At 37.7% G+C, this 20,878-nt stretch overlaps 1 protein-coding gene across 1 annotated transcript; it reads right to left on the reverse strand.

Moving 5' to 3' along the window:
- Nucleotides 1-14,861: 14,861 nt before the first annotated feature.
- Nucleotides 14,862-19,830, reverse strand: LOC111161317 (MUM1 like 1). The gene is made up of 2 exons (XM_022524909.1): nt 19,809-19,830; nt 14,862-17,298 (listed from the first exon to the last, which is right to left on the reverse strand). Exon 2 carries the CDS (start codon nt 17,079-17,081, stop codon nt 14,991-14,993), a length of 2,091 nt encoding a protein of 696 aa, XP_022380617.1. The 5' UTR covers nt 17,082-17,298; nt 19,809-19,830; the 3' UTR covers nt 14,862-14,990.
- Between the last annotated feature and the right edge of the window lie 1,048 nt (nt 19,831-20,878).

Consider the following 20,878-nt stretch of genomic DNA (forward strand, 5'->3'; position numbering starts at 1 on the left):
TGAGTAATCCGCTCAGGTTTGCTTTCAGGAGCTTTTGTTCCCTGAGCACTTTCCATAGAGTTCCGGAGGACAGGAATGAAGATGGCGGCCTCCCAGTCTCAGGCCCAGAGGAGCCGAGAGCATGGGGCCCCACTCCTCAGTGCGCCCTCAGAGAACAGTGCCCAATTACTCCCGTCACCTTGGCCTCTGGCTGCACTCCGAGCTGACCGAGCCTGTGACCGGTTCAAGGTAACCCCCGAGCTTAGAGCTCACTCCTCAGCTCTGTCTCTGTAGCCGGCTTCCCCATTCTAGTACCTGTGAGCTCTGTGACACTCAGACACCCCCGATCCTCCTGCGACCCTGTGGGACCTGAGGCCACGCTGACCCCGCGTGGGCTTCACCCTGGTTAAGCCTCTGGAGTGATGTCCCTCAGCGGAACAGACTTTTAAATGTCCTGATTTTGTGCTCCGCCGCTTGCCGGGAGCCGGCCCCTCCCCCCGCGGTCTATCTCCCCATCGCTTTGGATTCACTTCTCCGCCAGTCCTACCTTTCAGAAAGTGGTTGATTTTCTGTTTCTAGAATTGCTGTTCTTCTTCTCTTCGATCTCCCGTTGGAATTGTAGGTGTTTGCAATCTTTAGATAAGCTATCTAGCTGATCTCCCGCTATCTGAAGTAGTCTCAGCCTGCTACTTCTCCGCCATCTTGACTCCTCCCCTACTAGTTCTAATTTTTAAAAATAGTATGATTTTATAATTTTTAATTCAAGTATAATTATACAGCATTTTATTAATTTTATATATACAATATAATGATTCAACATTTCTTTTTTTTTTTTTCTAAGAGAGGGAAGGGGGAGGGACAGAGGGCAGGGGATAGAGAGAATCATAAGCAGGCTCCCTGCCCAGTGCATGAGCTCAATATGGGGCTCGATCTCACAAACCTGAAATCATGTCCTAAGCAGAAATCAAGTCAGATGCTTAATGAATGGACTGAGCCACCCAAGCACCCCTGATTGAACAATTTTATACATTACTTAGTGCTAATCATGGTAAGTGAACACTTGTTCCCCTTCACCTATTTTTTTTATTATATATTTACTAAGTTTTCATTTTAATTCCAGTATAGTTAATATATGGTGTTATATTAGTTTCAGATGTTCAATGTAGTGATTCAGCAATTCCATACATAACCCACTCTTCATAGCAAGCACACTCCTTAATCTCTGTCACCTATTTCACCCAATCACCCATCCTACTCCCCCTCTTGTAGCCATCATTTTGTTCTCTATAGTTAAGACTCTGTTTCTTGGTTTGTCTCTCTCTGTGTATTTTTTCCTTTGCTTCCTTGTTTTGGTTTTTAAATTCAACATGAGTTAAATCATATGGTATTTGTTTTCACTGACTAACTTATTTTGCTTAGCATTGAATGATTTAGCTCCATCCATGTCATTGTAAATGGCAAGATTTCGTTCTTTTTATGGCTGAATAATATTCCATTGTGTATACACATCACTTCTTTTTTATCCGTTTATCTATTGATGGACATTTGGACTGCTTCTATATCCTAGCTATTGTAAATAATGCTGCTATAAATATAGGAATACATGTATCCATTTGAATTAGTGTTTTTGTATTTTTTGGGTAAATATCCAGTAGTGCAGTTGCTGGATCACAGGGTAGTTGTTTTGTTTTGTTTTGTTTTTTAATTTTTGAGGAACTTCCATACTGTTTTCCATAGTGGCTGCACCAGTTTGCATTCCCACTGACAGTGCAAGTGGGTTCCTTTTTCTCCACATCCTTGCCAAAACTTGTCTGTTGAGTTTTTTATTTTAGCTATCCTGACAGCTATGAGCTGATAATGCATTGTAGTTTTGATTTTCATTTTCCCGATGATAAGTGATGATGAACATCTTTCATGTGTCTATTGTCCATCTGGTTATCTTCTTTGAAAAAAATATTCATGTGTTCTGCCCACTTTTAAATTGGATTATTTGTGGGGATTTTTTTTTTTTTTGGTGTTGAGTTGTATGAGTTCTTTATATATTTTGGATGTTAACTATCAGATATGTCATTTCTAAATATCTTCTCCCATTCAGTAAGTTGCCTTTTAGTTTTGTTGATTGTTTCTTTTGCTGAACAGAAACTTTTTATTTGGATGTAGTCCCAATAGTTTATTTTTGCTTTTATTTCCCTTACCTCCGGCGACCTATCTAGAAAAAGTTGCTGTGGCTGATGTCAGAGAAATTACTGCCTCATCTCTCATCTAAGATTTTTATGGTTTCAGGTCTCACATTTAGGTCTCTAAACAATTTTGAATTATTTTTTGTGTGTGGTGTAAAAAAATGATCCAGTTTCATTATTTTGCATGTAGCTGTACAGTTTTCCCAACACCATTTGTTGAAGAGACTGTCTTCTTCCCATTGTATATTCTTGCTTCCTTTGTCAAAGATTAACTGACCATATAATTGTAGGCTTATTTCTGTATTTTCTATTCTGTTATATTGATCTATGTGCCTATTTTGTACCAGTATCATACTGCTTTGATTACTACAGCTTGTAATATAACTTGAAGCCTGAAATTATGATGCCTCTAGTTTTATTTTTCTTTTTCAACACTGCTTTGGCTATTCTGGGTGTTTTGTGGTTCTATACAAATTTGGAGATTGTTCTAGTTCAGTGGAAAATGCTGGTGGTATTTTGGTAGTGATTGCATTAAATGTATAGATTGCTTTCAGTAGTATAGATATTTTAACAATATTCATTCTTTCAATCCTAGAGCATGGAATGTCTTTCCATTATTTTATGTCATCTTCATTTTTTAAATTTGTCCATTGATTTATTTAAATCCATTTGAACTTGCAACTTCTTATTTTATTCAGTGGGTTACAATCCATTATTACCATTATTAATTTCAATGTTCAATTTGGCCTGAATTTTGCAATGCCTTCCCTTCAAGTTGGTTTCTCCGTTCTTTTTTTTTTTTAATGTTTGTTTTGTGTGTGTGTGTGTGTGTGTGTGTGTGTATGAATTCGCAGGTTTTTTTTTATTGTGTTATGTTAGTCACCATACAGTACATCATTCTTTTTTTTAAGATTTTATTTATTTATTTGACAGAGAGAGAGATCACAAGTAAGCAGAGAGAGGGAGAAGCAGGCTCCCTGCTGAGCAGAGAGCCCGATGCAGGGCTCAATCTCAGGACCTTGAGATGATAACCTGGGCCAAAGACAGAGGCTTAACCCACTGAGCCACCCAGGTGCCCCCATCATTAGTTTTTGATGTAGCATTCCACAATTTATCGTTTTCGTATAACACCCAGTGCTCCATGTGTCATCTTCAATTTCTTTTATCAATGTATTATAGTTTTCAGAGTACAGGTCTTTCACCTCTTTAGTTAAGTTTATTCATATATATGTGTGTGTGTGTGTGTGTGTGTGTGTGTGTGTGTGTGTGTATATATATATATATATATATATTTAGATTTTATTTATTTATGATAGAGAGAGAGTGAGAGAGGGAACACAAGCACAAGGGAGTTGGAAAGGGAGAAGCAGGCCTCCCAACAAGTAGGCAGCCTGATATGGGGCTCAATTCCAGAACCCTGGGATCATGACCTGAGCCTAAGGCAGACAATGACTGAGCCACTCAGGTGCCCTTCTTAGATATATTACTATTTTTGCTGTTATTGTAAAAGGGATTGTTTTCTTTTTTTTTTTTAGATTTATTTATTTATTTATTTGATAGATAGAGATCACAAGTAGGCAGAGAGGCAGGCAGAGAGAGCGAGAGGAGGAAGCAGGCTCCCTGCTGAACAGAGAGCCCGATGTGGGGCTCGATCCCAGCACCCTGGGCTCATGACCTGAGCCGAAGGCAGAGGCTTTAACCCACTGAGCCACCCAGGCGCCCCTAAAAGGGATTGTTTTCTTAATTTCTCTTTTTGCTGCTTCATTAGTAACATATGGAAATGCAACAGATTTCTGTATATTTATTTACTGAATTCATGGATTAAATCCAGTAGCTTTTGGTGGCATCTTTAGGGTTTGCTGTATATAGCATGTCATCTGCAAATAGTGAACTTTATACTTCTTCCTTACCAATCTGAATGCCTTTTATTTCTTTTTTTGTCTGATTCCTGTGGCTAGGAGTTACAGCACTATGTTGAGTAAAAGTGGTGAGAGTGGTCTTGTTCCTGAACTTAAGAACAAACCTCTCAGTTTTCACCATTGAGTATAATGTTACCTATAGGTTTTTCATATAAAGCCTTTATTATGTTGAGGTATGTTGCCTCTAGACCTACTTTGTTGAGGGTTTTATCATGGATGGATGTTGTACTTTGTCAAATATTTTTTTTGCATCAGTTGGAGTGCCAATAGAGTTTTTATCCTTTTATTTATATGATGTATCATGTTGCTTGATTTGTGAATATTGAACTGCCCTTGCATCCTTGGAATAAATCCTATTTGATCATGGTGAATGATTTTTTTTAATGTATTATTAGATTCAGTTTGCCAATATTTTGTTGAGGATTTTTACATCTATGTTCATCAGAGATATTGGCCTGTAGTTCTCATTCGTTGTAGCATCTTTATCTGTTTTTTGGTATTAGGGTAATGCTGACCTCAAAGAATGTATTTGGAAGTTTTCTTTTGTGTCCTATTTTTTGGAATAATTTGAGGAGACTAGGTATTAACTCTTCTTTTTTTTTTTTTTAAAGATTTTATTTATTTATTTGACAGAGAGAGATCACAAGTAGACGGAGAGGCAGGCAGAGAGAGAGAGAGAGGAGGAAGCAGGCTTCTTGCTGAGCAGAGAGCCCGATGTGGGACTCGATCCCAGGACCCTGAGATCATGACCTGAGCCGAAGGCAGCGGCTTAACCCACTGAGCCACCCAGGCATCCCATTAACTCTTCTTTAAATGTTTGGTACAACTCACCCGTGAAGCTATGTGGTCCTGGACTTTTGCTTGTTTAGAGTTTGTTGATTACTGATTCAACTTCTTTGCTGGTAATTGGTCTGCTCAAATTTTCTATTTCTTCCTCCTTTCATTTTGGTAGGTTATATATTTTTAGGAATTTATTCATTATTTTTAGGTTGTTAAATTTGTTGGGATATAATTTTTCATAGTATTCTCTTACAATCCTTTGTATCTCTGTGGTGCCAGTTGTTATTTTTCCTTTTTCTTTTCTGATTTTGTGTATTTGAGTCCTCTTTCTTTTCTTTAATGATTGCAGTTAGAGGTTCATCAGTTTTGTTGATCTTTTCAAGCATCAGCTCCTGATTTCATTGATCAGTTTTATTTTTTTTTCAGTTTCTATATAATTTATTTCTGCTCTAATCTTTATTATTTCCTTCCTTCTGCTGATTTTGGACTTTGTTCTTTTTCTAGCTACTTTAGGTGTAAGGTTAGGTTGTTTGAGATTTTTCTTGCTTCTTGATGTATGTGTGTATTGCTATAAACTTCCCTCTTAGAACCATTTTTACTTAGAAACAATTTGGATCATTGTGCTTCATTTTTATTTCTCTCCATGTAATATTTCATTTCTTCTTTGATTTCTTGGCTGATCTATTCATTGTTGAGCAGCATGTTATTTAAACTCTATGTAATTGTATTTTTACAGATTTTTTTTTTTTGGTGATTGATTTCTAGTTTTATGGTGTTGAAGTAAAAAAAAAAAACGCATGGTATGACTTCAATCTTTTTAATTTGTTGAGGATTTTTTTTTTTGGCCTAATATATGTGTTCTGGAGAATGTTCCATGTTCACTTCAATAGAATGCATATTCTGCTATTTAAGATGGAGTATTCTGGGGGCACCTGGGTGGCTCAGTGGATTAAGCCACTGTCTTCAGCTCAGGTCATGATCTCAGGGTCTTGGGATCGAGTCCCACATCGGGCTCTCTGCTCAGCAGGGTGCCCGCTTCCCTCTCTCTCTCTCTCTGCCTGCCTCTCCATCTACTTGTGATCTCTCTCTGTCAAATAAATAAATAAAATCTTTAAAAAAAAAAAAGATGGAGTAGTCTGAATGTATCTCTTAAATCCATCTGGTCTAGTGTGTCATTCAAAGTCATTGTTTCCTTGTTGATTTTCTGTTTGGATGATCTGTCCATCAATGTAAGTGTGGTATTAAAGTCCCCTATAGTTATTGTGTTACTATTGATTAGTTCCTTTTTTAAAAAGGGTTTATTCTTTATTTTTTAAATTTAATTTCATTTTTTCAGTGTTCCAAGATTCATTGTTTATGCAAATGTGCCCTCCTTAATACCCACCACCAGGATCACCCATCCCTTCACCCCTCTCCCCTCCAAAACCCTCAGTATGTTTCTGAGTCCAGTCTCTCATGCTTTGTCTCCCACTCTGATTTACCCCAATTCACTTTTCCTTTCCTTCTTCTTATGTCCTCCATGTTATTCCTTAAGCTCCACAAGTGAGTGAAACCATATGATAGCTGACTTTCTTTCTCTGCTTGACTTATTTCAGTCAGCATAATCTCCTCCAGATTAGCTCCTTAATATTCAATATTAAACGTTTCATATATTTGGGTGCTCCCACATAGGGTGCATAAGTATTTACAGTTGTTATATCTTCTTGTTGGATTGTTCCCTTTATTATTATGCAGTGACCTTCTTTGTCACTTGTTACAGTCTTTGTTTTAAAGTAGTTCATTTAAGTATTGTTACCCCAGTTTTCTTTTGACAACCATTCAGAAGAGAAACGTTTCTTTATCCTTCACTTCAATCTGCACCTGCAGATTGTGTCTCTTTTTAAAAAAAAAAAAATATTTATTTATTTGACAGACAGAGCTCACAAGTAGGCAGAGAGGCAGGCGGGGGGGAGGGTGGGATGCAGGCTCCCCACTGAGCAGAGAACCAAATGCAGAGCTCGATCCCAGGACCCTGAGACCAGGACCCGAGCTGAAGGTAGAGGACCCAACCCACTTAGCCACCCAGGCACCCCCAGATTGTCTCTTGTAGGCAGTATGTACATGATCCTTTTTTTTAATCCATTCATCACCCTATGTTTTTTGATTGGAGTGCTTAGTCTATTTACATTCCAATAATTATAGTTACATATATTTTTTGCCATTTTGTTAATTTTTTGTGGTTGTTTTTGTAGTTCTTCTTTGATCCTTTCTTCTCTTGCTCTTTTCTCTCACAGTTTGCTGGCTTGCTTTAGTGATATACTTGGTTTCCTTTCTCCTTGTTTTGTATATCTATTACTGGTTTTTGATTTGTGGTTACCATTAGGTTTGTATATAAATCTTCTAAATATAGCAGTCTAAATTAAGTTGATGGTCGCATAAGTTTGAACCCATTCTTTTTATTTTTTTAAGAGAGGAGAGGAAATGGGGGAGGGGAGAGGCAAAAGGAGATGGAGAGAAAGACTCTTAATCAGGCTCCATGCTCAGTGTGGAGCCTTATATGGGTTTCAGTCTCACAACCCTGAGACTGTGACCTGAGCCAAAATCAAGAGTCAGACGCTTAACTGACAGAGCCACTCAGGATCCCCTGAACATTCTTTATTCCTCTTCCTCCATGCTTTAGGTATATGTTGCCATACTTTACAACCTTTTATTTTGGGAGACATCACTAATATTTACAGATATACTCATTTTTAGTGCTTTTCTCCTTCCTACTTTTCTTAGGCTTACTTATGGTTTTCCCTTTCCCCTCCAGGAATCCCCTTTAACATTTCTTCAGGGCTGGTTAGTGGTTGTGACTTCCTTTAACTGCTGTTTGCCTGGGAATTCTTTTATCTCTCCTTCTATTCTGAATGGTAGTCTTGCTGGATAGAGTATTCTTTGCTGCAGATTTTTTTCTTTCAGCACCTTGAATATATCATGCCACTTTCATGTGGCCTGCAAAATTTCTGCTGAAAAATCCACCAGTAGTCTATGGGGCTTCCTTTGAACATAACTTCTCTTTTCTTGCTGCTTTTAAAATTCTTTATCATTAATTTTTGCCATTTTAATTACTATGTGTCTTGCTGTGGCCTTCCTTGGGTTGATTTTGTTGGGAGAGCTATGTCTCCTGGATCTGGGTATCTGCTTCCTACCCCAGATTATGGAAGTTTTCAGCTATTACTTCTTCAAGTAAATTTTCTGCCCGCCCCCCCCCTTATTCTTCTGGAAAATTTACAATGCAAATGTTATTACAATTGATAGATTTGTTGAGTTCCTTAAATCTAGTCTCATTTTGCATATTTTTTTTTCTCACTAGCTCAGCTTGATTACTTTCTATTACTCTGTCCTCCAGGTTGCTAATTTATTTCTCTGCTTTCTCTAGCCTGTTATTTATTCCATCTATTATATTTTTTACTTCATTTATTGTGTTCATCTCTGACTGCTTCTTGTTTATATATTCTGTTACTTTGGTAAGGGTCTCACTAATGTCTTCCACTCTTTTCTCAAGTTCAGTGAGTAACTTTATGATCAGTACTTTAAATTCGCTGTCAGGAATAATACTTATCTCCATTTCATGTATGTCTTTTTCTGTGGTTTTGTCCTGTTCTTTCATTTGGGACATATTCCTCTGTCTCTTTTGTCTAAATCTATTTGTCTGTTTCTCTGTATTAGGAAAGTCAGCTATGTCTCTTGCTCTTGAAAGTAATTGCCTTATGAAGATGAGGTCTTGTAGTGGCCTGCAGTGCAGTGTCTCCTGTTCACTAGAACTTGACAGTACACCAGTGTCTTTTATGTGTGTTTTGTGTAACTTACGGTTGTGCCTTGGCTATTTTTTCCTTCAGTCTAGTCAGTTGTAGTGACTCTCTTTGCCTATGTGAGCAGTATTTGGTCCCTGTCATGTAAGTGGACCAGTCTGGGGTCATCTTGAGTTTGAGTTGAGTCAGGCTAGGCTTTTGCCAGAGATGCAATAGTACCAAACTGCAGAGCACTTACCCTGTGTCATTCCCTGAGAAGTTTTCATTGGTGAGTGGGACCTGCATTCAGACCAGATTTCTAACTCATTCCCACTACTGGTGCTACAGTGTGACTGATGTGTGTAGTTATCTTTCCTTCTTCCCTGGGCATGAGTCACTTTGGAGTAGTGCTGGTCCCCGTTGGAGCTGCTTACACATTGTCAGTCTTATGGTATAGCTTTGGATGGGCTGCAACTGAGAGTGTATTGAAGGGTTCATGCTGCTGCTGCTGGGACTGGGCCAGAATGGGGCACATGGTTTTAGCATGGTGCCTGCTGGTCTACTTATGAAATATCTGCCACTGTGGCTCTCAGGACCAGGGCTGGCCTGGGCAGGTCTGCATAGACCATGTGCTTCGTGCAAACAATTTCAACAAGTTGCCCATTGGTCTTTTGTGGGACTAGCTTCTGTTGCCCCTGATGCTGCCAGTGGAACCATGGCCCTGCAAAATGCATGAGTCAGGAGACATAGTGTTGGCAAGGTTTGTACTGGTCTTTTGGAGGAGGGGACTCACAGTGGTGGAACTGAGGTAAGCAGGACTAGGAAGGGCAGATCAGTGGAAGCTGAGGGTGGGTGGGGCATATTTTTAGCAAGTTTGATAGTGAATTCCCATACTGTGTGGGTTCCCACAAGTAGTCATGTGTTTATGCTGGGAGGCAGGGGTGGGAAATGGTGCCTGTCAGCTACTTTTTTTCCTGGAGAGACCTTCCTGTGATCTCTACCCCTCTCAGATACGCTCTGGAAGGAGTAAACTACTCTTTCTCCTGTGTGTCCCAGGTGTTTTTCAAACTGTTGTTTCTAGGCTGTATCTCTGTGGCTTATTTGTCCTGCTGTCTCTTTAAGAAGCTCTCAACTTCCTCTTGTCCTCTAGACTCTGGCAGAGCCAAGTCTGCTGATTTTTAAAATTCCAGGTTTTAAATCCTGTTGGTTTTAAGAAGTCATGGAAATTTGGTCCCTTTCCCTTTCAAAGCCAAATGTTATGGAGATTTTTCTTCCCTGTGTGTGCCCCCTGGTGTGACAGTCTGTTTATCCCCTTCTCCGTGCCTGACCCTCTCCCATCACAGAGGGCTATAGTATTTAGCTCCCCACGAGTCTCTACCCTTCTTACACTCTTTGATGTGGCCTCTTCTCTACTTTTAGTTGTGGAGTTTGTTCTGCCAGTCTTCAGGTAATTTTCTAAGTTGTTTATACTGATGTGAGTGTTAACTAGTTGTATCCATGGGATAAGGTGGGCTTAGGGTCCTCTTACTCTGCCATTTTCCCAGGCTCCCCTGGAACACTTACTTTTAATAGCTTTCATTTATGAATAAGCTTAAAATCTTTAACACCTTTTGACATAGCACCTACTTATATTTTATAAAATATACATAATTATTGCTGGTTATCTTAGTCTGAGTTCCCTTAAAAGAGAGTGTGATATAATAGTTTCTGCATGAATAGTTCATTTGGCAAATGGTTCTAGTGAGTCAGAGTGAGGAAAATAAGTGGTGAAACAAAGAAGGTGGAAAAGTCAAACAAAGATGTGTTATGAAATTTCACACCACTACAGGCAAGTGGAGGTGATCCTATGGGTCCAAAGTTGGTATTCATTTTTATGAGGACAATTAACTGCCACTACCTATTCTAAGATAGAATGAGTGCAGTGTATTTAACATGGAATGAGGTAGCTGACTAAATGATATCTTTGAAGGAAGGTGCAGAATTGAGGGCTCAGAATCAGAGGTTTCTCTTGGGGAATTATACATTCAGCAGTGGCAGTAACGTAATTACCCTTGGAGTCAGATCCAATGTTACTGAGCTTAAGCTCAGTTTCCATCCCTGCCATCATGAAAATTCATCATACCCTGTGCCAAAACTAAGATGATTGAGGACAGAAGCTGTTTCACATCCACAGCGTGAGCCATCAGAACCACTTGGGTCAGTGTCTTCTGTACAGTCAGTTGCTTGGATGACCATTAATACAAGGCACAGAGATGCATAAGCTTTGTTTCCATTCCCACAGTCCATCTACATGCCTTTTATTTAAACTTTCTTATCTTCAATTTCCAACTCTTCTCCTTCCAAGACCTTGACATAGCAAATCATTCTTCACAGTTCAGGACATCACCTCAAGATACTACTCCTTCCATTAAAAGTGGAAGATCTTGTGTAATGCTCACAGCTCTGCCAACTGGAACATTTTCCCCTTCAACATTATTCTTTGGGGCTATTCCAACTGATGCTGAAATATGGTGGCAGTTCATTTACAACTATCATCAATATTTAATGTGCCGACATATCTGTACACTATGCTTGGTAATTTCCTCTTCCATTGGCTGGCCATAGATCACCTTATAACTCATGAGGGACATCATTGCAACTATAGTCAATAACATCTTGGTTTGTTAAATCTTCTGATTTATTGGTGCCTTCTCGGGTTGGATCCTGAATGTAGTATTTCCAACATAGGGTGGACTGCTCTTAAACCTGCCAAACTTTATCAAACTGTTTGATACAGTTTATGGTGGGAAGCTCCTGTATATGTCATTTGTTGTCTCTTGGCTAGGCACCCTATAGTTACTAAGCCTTTAATAGCATACAATGAGATTTTTTTTTAACATATAACAAGTAATTTACTGATATAGTGTATATGATTTTTGTTCAGAACCTCAGAATTCCGTGTTGGAGCTCCCATATTATGGCTTAGAAGACTAGAGAGTACATCCTTATCCACATAGATACTGTTAGCACTAGCAGATATGCTAAGTCATATGGCTTCAGTAGTGGGACAACTTGCACTGTATATCTGAAAACTTGGTGGGGGATCATGATATTCCACCACAGCTGCTAACATCAGACTTTGGCTTGCCAAGTCTCGTGTTTTTCTTTTTGTACAAAGGACATAATACCCCAGACAGCTGTCCATACATTTAGCTTTGGAATACTATCTGCAAGGCATTGCCACAGATTTCTGCCCGTCAAAATAGCCTCACTCCACTCTGACCTTGTTTTCCATTATGGTAATGATGCCCAACTTGTCCCTAAAGCTTTGTGCCACCACCTGGGCCCTGTCATTCCAGAATCTTATCATCTTTATTGCAACATAGTTTACTTCTAATCTTGGTTGGCAGAGGATAGCCAACACTGACCTTCTAAAAAAATGTGTTTCTCCAGGGTGCCTGGGTGGCTCAGTCAGTTAAGCATCTTGATTTCAGCTCAGGTCATGGTCTCAGGGTTGTGAGATAGAGCCCCATGTTGGTCTCCATGCTGAGCATGGAGTCTGCTTGAGATTCCCTACCTCCCTCTGCCCTACCCACTGCTCATGCTCTCCATCTAAATAAATGAGAAATCTAAAAAATAAAATGAAATAAATGTGTATCACTTCACCCACAGAGTCATTATAGTAGTCTCTTCTCTGCCCTTCCAGGGAAAATAGATTAGAGATAGGCACCTGGGTGGCTCAGTCAGTTAAGTGGCTGCCTTCAGCTCTGGTCATGATCTCAGGGTCCTGGGATCAAGCCCCTTGTGTGGGGGTCCCTGCTCAGTGGAGAGCCTGCTTCTCTCCTTCTCCCCTTCAATTGTGCTCTCAAACAAAATCTTCAAAAACCCCAAAGAGAATATAGATGTACATCTGAGGAACATCTTCCTCACTTCAATAAATGTCGTAATATGAAATCCCAGGAGGAATCATGTACTCTTCCTTTACCCCAAACCATATATCCAGGAACTCCCAAATATGGGGAAGTGTGGGGTTCTGGTTTTCAAATTCAAGTGGTTAACAAGATTAATAAATATTTCTATTGTGATGTAATGCTTCCTAGCCATTTTAGAAATTAGATTGTCATCTGACTCACCCTAAATCTGACCCTGTCATTTGGGTCACATTAAATGTTCAGAGCTGTGCTTTAAACCACACATTTCTTGGTCTTCTGACTTAGATTTGTATGAATGAATGAATGGGGTAGTAAAGAAAATATTAGAGTGATAGGGTTGGCTCTACTGAGAAAACTGAAGGTGGGTAACAGATTGGAATCAAAGGAACACAATTTTATAGACTCACCCTAAATCTGACCCTGTCATTTGGGTCACATTACATGTTCAGAGCTGGGCTTTAAACCACACATTTCTTGCTCTTCTGACTTAGATTTGTTTGAATGAATGAATGGGGTAGTAAAGAAAATATTAGAGTGATAGGGTTGGCTCTACTGCGAAAACTGAAGGTGGGTAACAGATTAGAATCAAAGGAACACAATTTTATAGAGTAAATACAGTGTTTTCCCAGTTTATAAGATCCGCATATAATGTAGTGATTTCTGTTGTCAAATATGTCTCAGGATCATGAGGAAGCTATGTGAATTGGTTTAGGCTGTACGCCCAAGGAGACTACGTCTTTGTCAGGCAGGGTCCAAATAAGGTTCTGTGGAATCTGAAGCTTATACAATTTAGATGGCTTTCTTTTAAAATAATACAAAATCAATCATGATAATGAATATTTATTTAGAATGATAACATATAACAAGTGTTAAAATTATGACTACAACAGGCAAAAATTTCAAACAAATTATAATCTCTATATATATGTGTGTCTGTATGTTTCTTTTCACAGAAACACCACTTATGTAGCTGTACAATCTGAAATATGACAAAGTGACCATCCAAGGTGAAAGATATAATAGCTTTATTGCAAATCAAAACATCAAATTTGCAAATTTTACATAAACTTGCAGCCATGTGTACACATAACAAAAACCCAAGAGTGACACTTGTCTCACTAAGTAAAAATGCAGACAGTTTCATGTTAAGCCTTTAGCATTTATATTTATGTCAAGGTTTTAAAATAAAGTAGCTCTCCTAACATTTATTCTCACTGAAGTCTTGTTTCAAGTTAGAATAAACACTTCATTGGCTTCAAACATTAACTTTTAATTGTTTATTTTAAAATATATTCAGATAATTGTCAACTTTGGCCAAATGGAGGCCTTTTCTGTGACCCATTTCCAAATTCACAGATTCTGATCCATCTACTCTTTCTAGTAGCCTGGAATGACTCACCAGTTGGCGTTTATATTGTTGGAACCAACGTGAACTATTTTACGAATAAACCAGATGATAAAGATTGCTTGGTTTGAAACAAATGACTATGTATTCAGAGATACAAGACTCAGAACAAAGTGCTTGCATTTTCTATAGTTTATATTAAACTAGATGGCTCTTAAGCAATAGGTCTGGACTCATTCATCTAGAGTAGCAGGACTGTGAATACAGTGACTCTAGCTGCCTTCCACATGTGGTCAGAAGGCTATATTAAGATACTGTCACTGTTACTAATGAAGACAGCCAAAAGCCTCTTTTAAGAAACCATTCAGCTACTGAATAACAGACACTCTCATAAATGGAATTTCAGGGAAACATAAAATGAGCAATCCTGTTAAAGGCTGCCAAAATTATTTTCTGCATGCTGAGATGTTATTCACACACATATAGACTGCATGCAGTTAATCTATTTACTTTATTTTTGAATTAGACTTTTTTTTTTTTTGCAAAAGCAATTGCAGTTCGTTATAATATATAGCAAAGCATCTCTCTATCTTTGGTTCCATGTCTCAGAGTTTTTTTTTTCCAAAAATAAATAGGCATGGCAGGAAAAATAATTCAACTATCTTAAGAGAAAACCTAATATTTTATAAAAATTAAGCAAAAAATATATAAGTGATGTCCTTTAGACTATTTTCTAATTATCTCTCTTAATATCTAATACCAGTGCAATTTTAATATTAAACTGATTGTGCACACTGTATTTAACTATACAGCAGAGACACAAAAAAATGTCAAAAAACAAAACAGTACTTTCTCTTAAAAATAATTTAGGAATTATGTATTCTAAAAATGTATGGGAAAGTAGAACTGCTGATATATGTTAATAAAACTGACTTTGAAGAAACATAAGAAAAGGAAACAAAGATGTAGTAATAGTCGCAAATCTTAAAGATGGCAAAAAAAAAAAAGTGAACACAGTATCCAAACTCTCCCATTTCTGGAAAATATATGTTAGAACTGTTCAGCGACTTTTTAAAGCTAATATCTATGAAAGTTTCCTGTTATGGTTTGGACTCTCAAGAGATTTAATGAGCTTCATTTGTTAATGGTTTCCGTCTCTTTTCAAATAAGATTTTTGCATCAAATAATTCTCTTTCCCTACATCCTAGAGATGGTCCCTTTAGATACTTTGCTTCAGCTGCCTTATAATCTAATCCATCAACAGCAGAAATTGAACAAATGATTGCTTCTGGCAGAAGAACTTCCAGGATAAATTTAATTTTATCATCTCTTATCAGAGTCAGCATTTTTTCATCTATTTGTTTGTAGATTTCTTGTAAGTATTTCACAACCTCATCCAACTGATCTTCATCTTCAAAGTATGTTTCAATACAGGGAGTGAATCTATTTGCATTCAAAAATGACTTCAACCACCTGGACCCTTTCGTGCCTTTTAAAATGGCTAGAAGATGGTTCTCTGTTCCCTTTGCATTCACAATGAAGTCCACTAGGTTCTTGTTGGCTCGGTCCCGAGCAGCCTTCATTCGGTCAGGAAGAATTTTCTGGAAGGACATTTTCTTGGTCTGAGAAGTGACAACCATCTGTTCTGCAGAATTCTCATTATGCAACTTTGGAAATAAGTTCCTAAAGGTGTCCTGTTTTATTACTTTTCTAAGTGGATAACTAATATCAGCAGCATAATACTCAAGAAAAGAACCTGCAAAAGAACCACAACCTAGTCTAACTCTGTAGTCACAAATCAGTGAGATGCACCAGTCAATACTTTCACTGTATTCCTCCCTGGCTTTATCCACTAGTGCTTGTTTCTCTTTACAATCAAATTTCTTTAATCTTCTAAAAGGCACCCTAATGCCTCTCTTTTCAGGATTCATGCTTGCCTCAACAAAAAGCACACTTGCTTTTCTCTCTTTTCGCCGGATGCTTTTCACCACTGCTGGCCAAAATGGGTATTTTTGATATTTAAACCAGACTATCATTCCTGTTTCAAATGAACGAGGTTCATAATTAAAAACAAAGCGTGGAAGTTCTTCATCTTCCTCATTGTCATCTAATATGGAAGCATGAATAGGATTTAGCTGTGCTGACTTATCAGAAGCTTGAAGTTCTTCCCCAAGTTCTTCAAAATCCAGTCTCTGAAGATTTCTTTCATTATTCGTGAGAAGGAGTGAATAATCCAGGACACGGTTAGAGGCACTAAGTGAAACCTGACATTCCCATGAACAACGCCTGGGGGATGCTGCAGCACCTGTTTCTATTTCAACAGGTTGATTCTGGCTGGTACTTGAGCACGGATTTGAGGGACCCTCTCCTGGATCTTCAGTATTATCTGAGAAGGTAGAGCATTCAGAGGAAACAGCCAGGGTCTCTGGACAAATATCCTGTGCCTCCTCTTTCACAGCTTTGGGAACAATGAAGGTGTCTGATGACCAAGTTGGAGTGAACTTTTCATCTTTAACACATACGTCCTCTTCTTTGATTGTGGAATACAGAGGCATAACTGCCAAGATATCAATCTTTTTCTTGCTTTCTTTTTCATCCTCATATTCTGAAAGTGAAGGAAAAGTTTCATACCAGCTGGAGTTTTCTGATGACTTTGTTTCCATTTCATTTGCAAGAGTATCAATGGTTGCATGCACCTGTGATTTATCATCACACAGGGAATCATTATTCTCTAAATTAGCTACTGACAGGGATGTTGCATTTTCACTTTCCTCAAGACATTTTGAAAAGTCTCCATCTCCTTCATGCTTCCGATACTTTTTACGAGGGGGTGAATCAGAAAGATTTTGTGGATCATTTTGAGACAGAGTAAAGGTTGCTTCTTCATCTGAACTGCTTGCTTGGCTCAAATTTGTTTTTTCATTCAGAATATCCAGTGCCACTTTTAGTGACCTTTCATAGGCTGTTTCCTCTCTAGGTGGAGAACTGACTTCTGACTGTGCTGCTAGTGAGGAGGCAAGGGCTTCAATTTGAGATTTATTTAGAATCTTTGTTTCTGTGCTTTCCACTTTAATTTTTTCATCCAGTGAGAGTATTTGAACTTCTAGGGAAAATGTCTTTTTTCTCTTGCTGTTTGATGACATCTCAGATCTAGATAAAACTTTTGCTGGCCATAATTGGTCTTTCCAATTGCACAGGACATACTCGGCATCCATTATGATTTAGTGTGTGCCAAGAGGTTACTAGCAGAACTTGAGGTGTTTGGCTATTCTTGACACTATAAGGCAGTTTCTACCAAAAGCTATACTCTGATCAAAGCCTCTTTTGTCCCAGAACTACAAAGGGTACACAGCTTGTGTGGCCTGTTCTTCTCCAGCTGAATTTCCCAAGGATGCGTGAACACGTTGCTTGAATGGGACAATATGGATGATACTAGAATATGGAAAAGGAAAAGAAGAAAAGTATCAGAAAATAAAATTGTTTTGCCAAAGTAGAAGTGAGCAGCTGCAAACAAAGATGAGGTAAAAGAAAGAACAATGTTTGGTGAGGAGAAAAATGCAACATAATGTAAACTGGGGGAATGAGAAGTGGAGAAATGGTTTTATAATATCTCAAATTCAAGAACATGCCCTTGTTATTGCACATGAGTATTAAGGAGTAAATTTGTGTACATATTTCAGAGGTTAATGAGGCTGAAGTGGTGTGTCAGGGACTCTATGTTATTACATACCATGGGACTTTGGTGCCCCTTATATTATACCTAGGGCAGGGGGACTCTACACTAAGATAAAATCTCATCTGTAATTTAGATGTGTTTCTTTTTCTTCTTGTTCTTATTATTTTAAATTCTCTCTGTGTGATACTGTTAATCTGTTTGGTTCATGTTGAAATAATTGGTCTCAGGAAAACTGTGAGGTGGGGAGAAGAGGGAAAGGAAGTAACAATTACCCTGTGTCTACTATGCGTCAGACCGTAGAGCTTTGTTTGAATCTTCACATTGACCATTATGTGGATTTTTCCTTCTTTAAATATATAACTTTTTCAACAGAATTTTAATTACACTTGATATGCTGTCTCATAGTTCAGAAATACAAAATATGTTTCATTGCTTTGCCTACTTCATAAAAATGGTTGTCTGGAGAATTTCGGGAAACCTGGCAAGTGCCATCTTGTGACCAAAGCCAGAACTGCAGACTCCTCAAGAAGTACAGACAGTGCCGCAATCACTATCAGATCCTTCTCTAGAGAGGGTGGGAACGACATTTAGCCAGCTAGGAACTGTCTCAGGCTTCTATAATTTTTTGTTCTAGGCCCAAGGGTTTTGTTCTGTAGGATTATAACAAGATTATAATGTCTTCAATTACAATATTTCTGGCTATAAAACATCCAGAAGCTTATTAAAAACTGAAAAGATACAAAAAGATATATGCAAAATAAAGTACAGCTCTATACAAATATTCACTAGGAATATTTTCTATCTTTCCAGATTTTTTACGTGTATAAATGAATGCATATCACTTCAAACCATCATTAGATCTCAATTAAGAGAAGAGTCTGAACATCATTCTACACAAAAAAGTATTTTCCACATGATTTTGTATGAATTACTTTAAATGAGGCTTTTTCCCAGCTTTGCAACATTTTATGTCAATATTTTCCCTGATGATGTAAACCAAGTAAATGAATAAATATAATAATAACATCCTAACAGTATTTTAAATAGAGAGCCTGTCTCTCCAACCACACAAATAATCCCTTAATACCGTGACAGACATGTTTTTCTCAGCCTTGTTGCAAGTCCAGTAGTAGCATACATACCTGTCACTAACATACATATTTAATTTTAAGAGAGCTCATATGAAAAATACAATGCTATAATTTGCTTTGCTCATGTCATCCTATTTCTCAGACATTTCAAATCACTAGATGTAGAAGTTCATGTTTCTATTCCCCAGATACACAGTATTCTGTTGTATGATTAAATAAAGCTGGATAATCATTTTAAGAAGTGCTTATAGAAACAAACCACTCTTCCTCACTGTCAGACCACAGCCCTGTTGACCATAGCCATATCTGTGGTCTGGAAGAATGAGTTGCAAGGAGGACACATGCAGGACTGTAGCAGACACAGCAGCCAGGTTACATAGCTTCTGATCAGGTCTAGGAAAATTTCCCCTATCAGCAAAAAACAAGGTATGTTTGCATGTCTGCATGTGTCTATGAATTCTTATGTGTTTGAAACAAAATGGGTATGTTGTTTCAGCTTTTTCTTTCATGATTATAAAAATTATCATGGGAAATCTACTCTAAAGATGCTGAAACAGACTGAAAAATAACATTAAAATAGTAACCTGGCCACCCAGAAATGCTAACATCGTTTATTTTCTCCCAAATTTTCTTCTACTCACACATATATACATGCATGGGTATGTGCAAATGGCTTCACTCATCTACATACATGTTCCCCTTTCCATACTCATGTACAGATGACAAATACATAATCTTTCTATATGGCAATCCATTTAAAGTATTTTCCCCCAAGCTGTCAAATATTTTTATCTATCATGTTTTGTGTAGATTAATAAATACCTAAAAAGTCAAAGAATAACAGAATGTCTAACAATATAAACATGGACTATCAAGTCTATAAATTAACAATATAAACATGGAATATCAAGTCAATAAATTAGCATGAATGGCTATGCTGCACAGAAGCCTTAATATAGAGGCTGTAATCTGATCACCCCTTCTCTTACTGTGGACTTTTAAAGCATTGGGAGATAAAAAATTTCCAAAGGATCAATTCCTTCAAAACAACAGCAGTTCACTCAAAAGCATATACCCTCCCCACCACTCTAAGACCACCCTCCCTATTTTCCTCATCTTTACTCCAGGGTCCTGAAAAGTCCCTAGAAAATAACTAGCTTTCAGACAGCCATTACCTTGAAGCTTCTTGTCAGCTGCAGACTGGTGAAATGCAGCTCCTCCCCCAAGACTGGCCAGGCACAGCTTACTTCCAAGCTTCTCAAAGAATGCTCCGCCCCCTCCCTGTGATAGGAATGACAGAAGGCACCTCCCTGAATTAGAGAAGGGAGAATTGCCAAATTAAACTGCTGAAGTATGAAAGGGTAGAAATCGTTTATTTTCCCAAAAAGTTTAAAGTGAAATGGCAAGTGTCCATTTAATTTCCATTCAAGTCTGAGGGTGTGTGATATTTTGATAAAAAGAGGTTAGCAACCACTTTGTTAAAAAACAAAAGACTAGTTTAAAGTATTCCTAACATATTTTTTACCTTGCTTTTGCTGGCACCTTACCCTTACAGGTAAATTTTACAACCCAGCTGATAAACCTCCATTAAGATAGCTCATTTAGATTGTGACTGGGAATGCACTAAAATAGTACATATTTTAGAGAGAATGGTTTCTTTACAATTTTTTTTTTCAGTTTCTAGAACATGGCAAGTCTTTCATTTTATTCAGTTCTTCTGCTAAGTGCTTTAGGAAAGTTTCAGAGAATTCTTCGCAAACATGGCTACTTTTGACTAAAGTCAGAAAAATCCCTGGTTTGGCAGGAAAGTACCCACTTCAATACCTTCATCAATAATTGGAAATTCCTTCTTATATTTTGTTGGTATTTTTCACTCAGGCTATTCAATGTGGGGATAACTAAATTTTAAAAATTTACATGTCTTTATTTGTATGTCTGAAATGTATTTTGTAAATTTTGTTCATTAAAATTCTCCTGTGTTGAATTTAAATTTAGATTTCTGGTTTAACTTAGAAAGCCATTTTCTATATCATTAGTGATAATTTTGGGAATGAAGATATTTAAGGACAAAGTGTTTTATTTGGCCTCTGTATCATATAACATAGAACATACGTATTATAAAAATCCACTTTTATATAAGCTTTAATATTGAAAAATAAGTACCAATAAATTTATGAAGATCATCTCTAGACTGGCGTATTATTGAGGGCTCTAATAATTAGAGTATGTAATGTTCTGTACTATA

This window comes from Enhydra lutris, unplaced genomic scaffold (genome assembly GCF_002288905.1).
Source record: "Enhydra lutris kenyoni isolate GAN:26980312 unplaced genomic scaffold, ASM228890v2 scaffoldscaffold83, whole genome shotgun sequence".
Taxonomy (NCBI): Eukaryota; Metazoa; Chordata; class Mammalia; order Carnivora; family Mustelidae; genus Enhydra; species Enhydra lutris.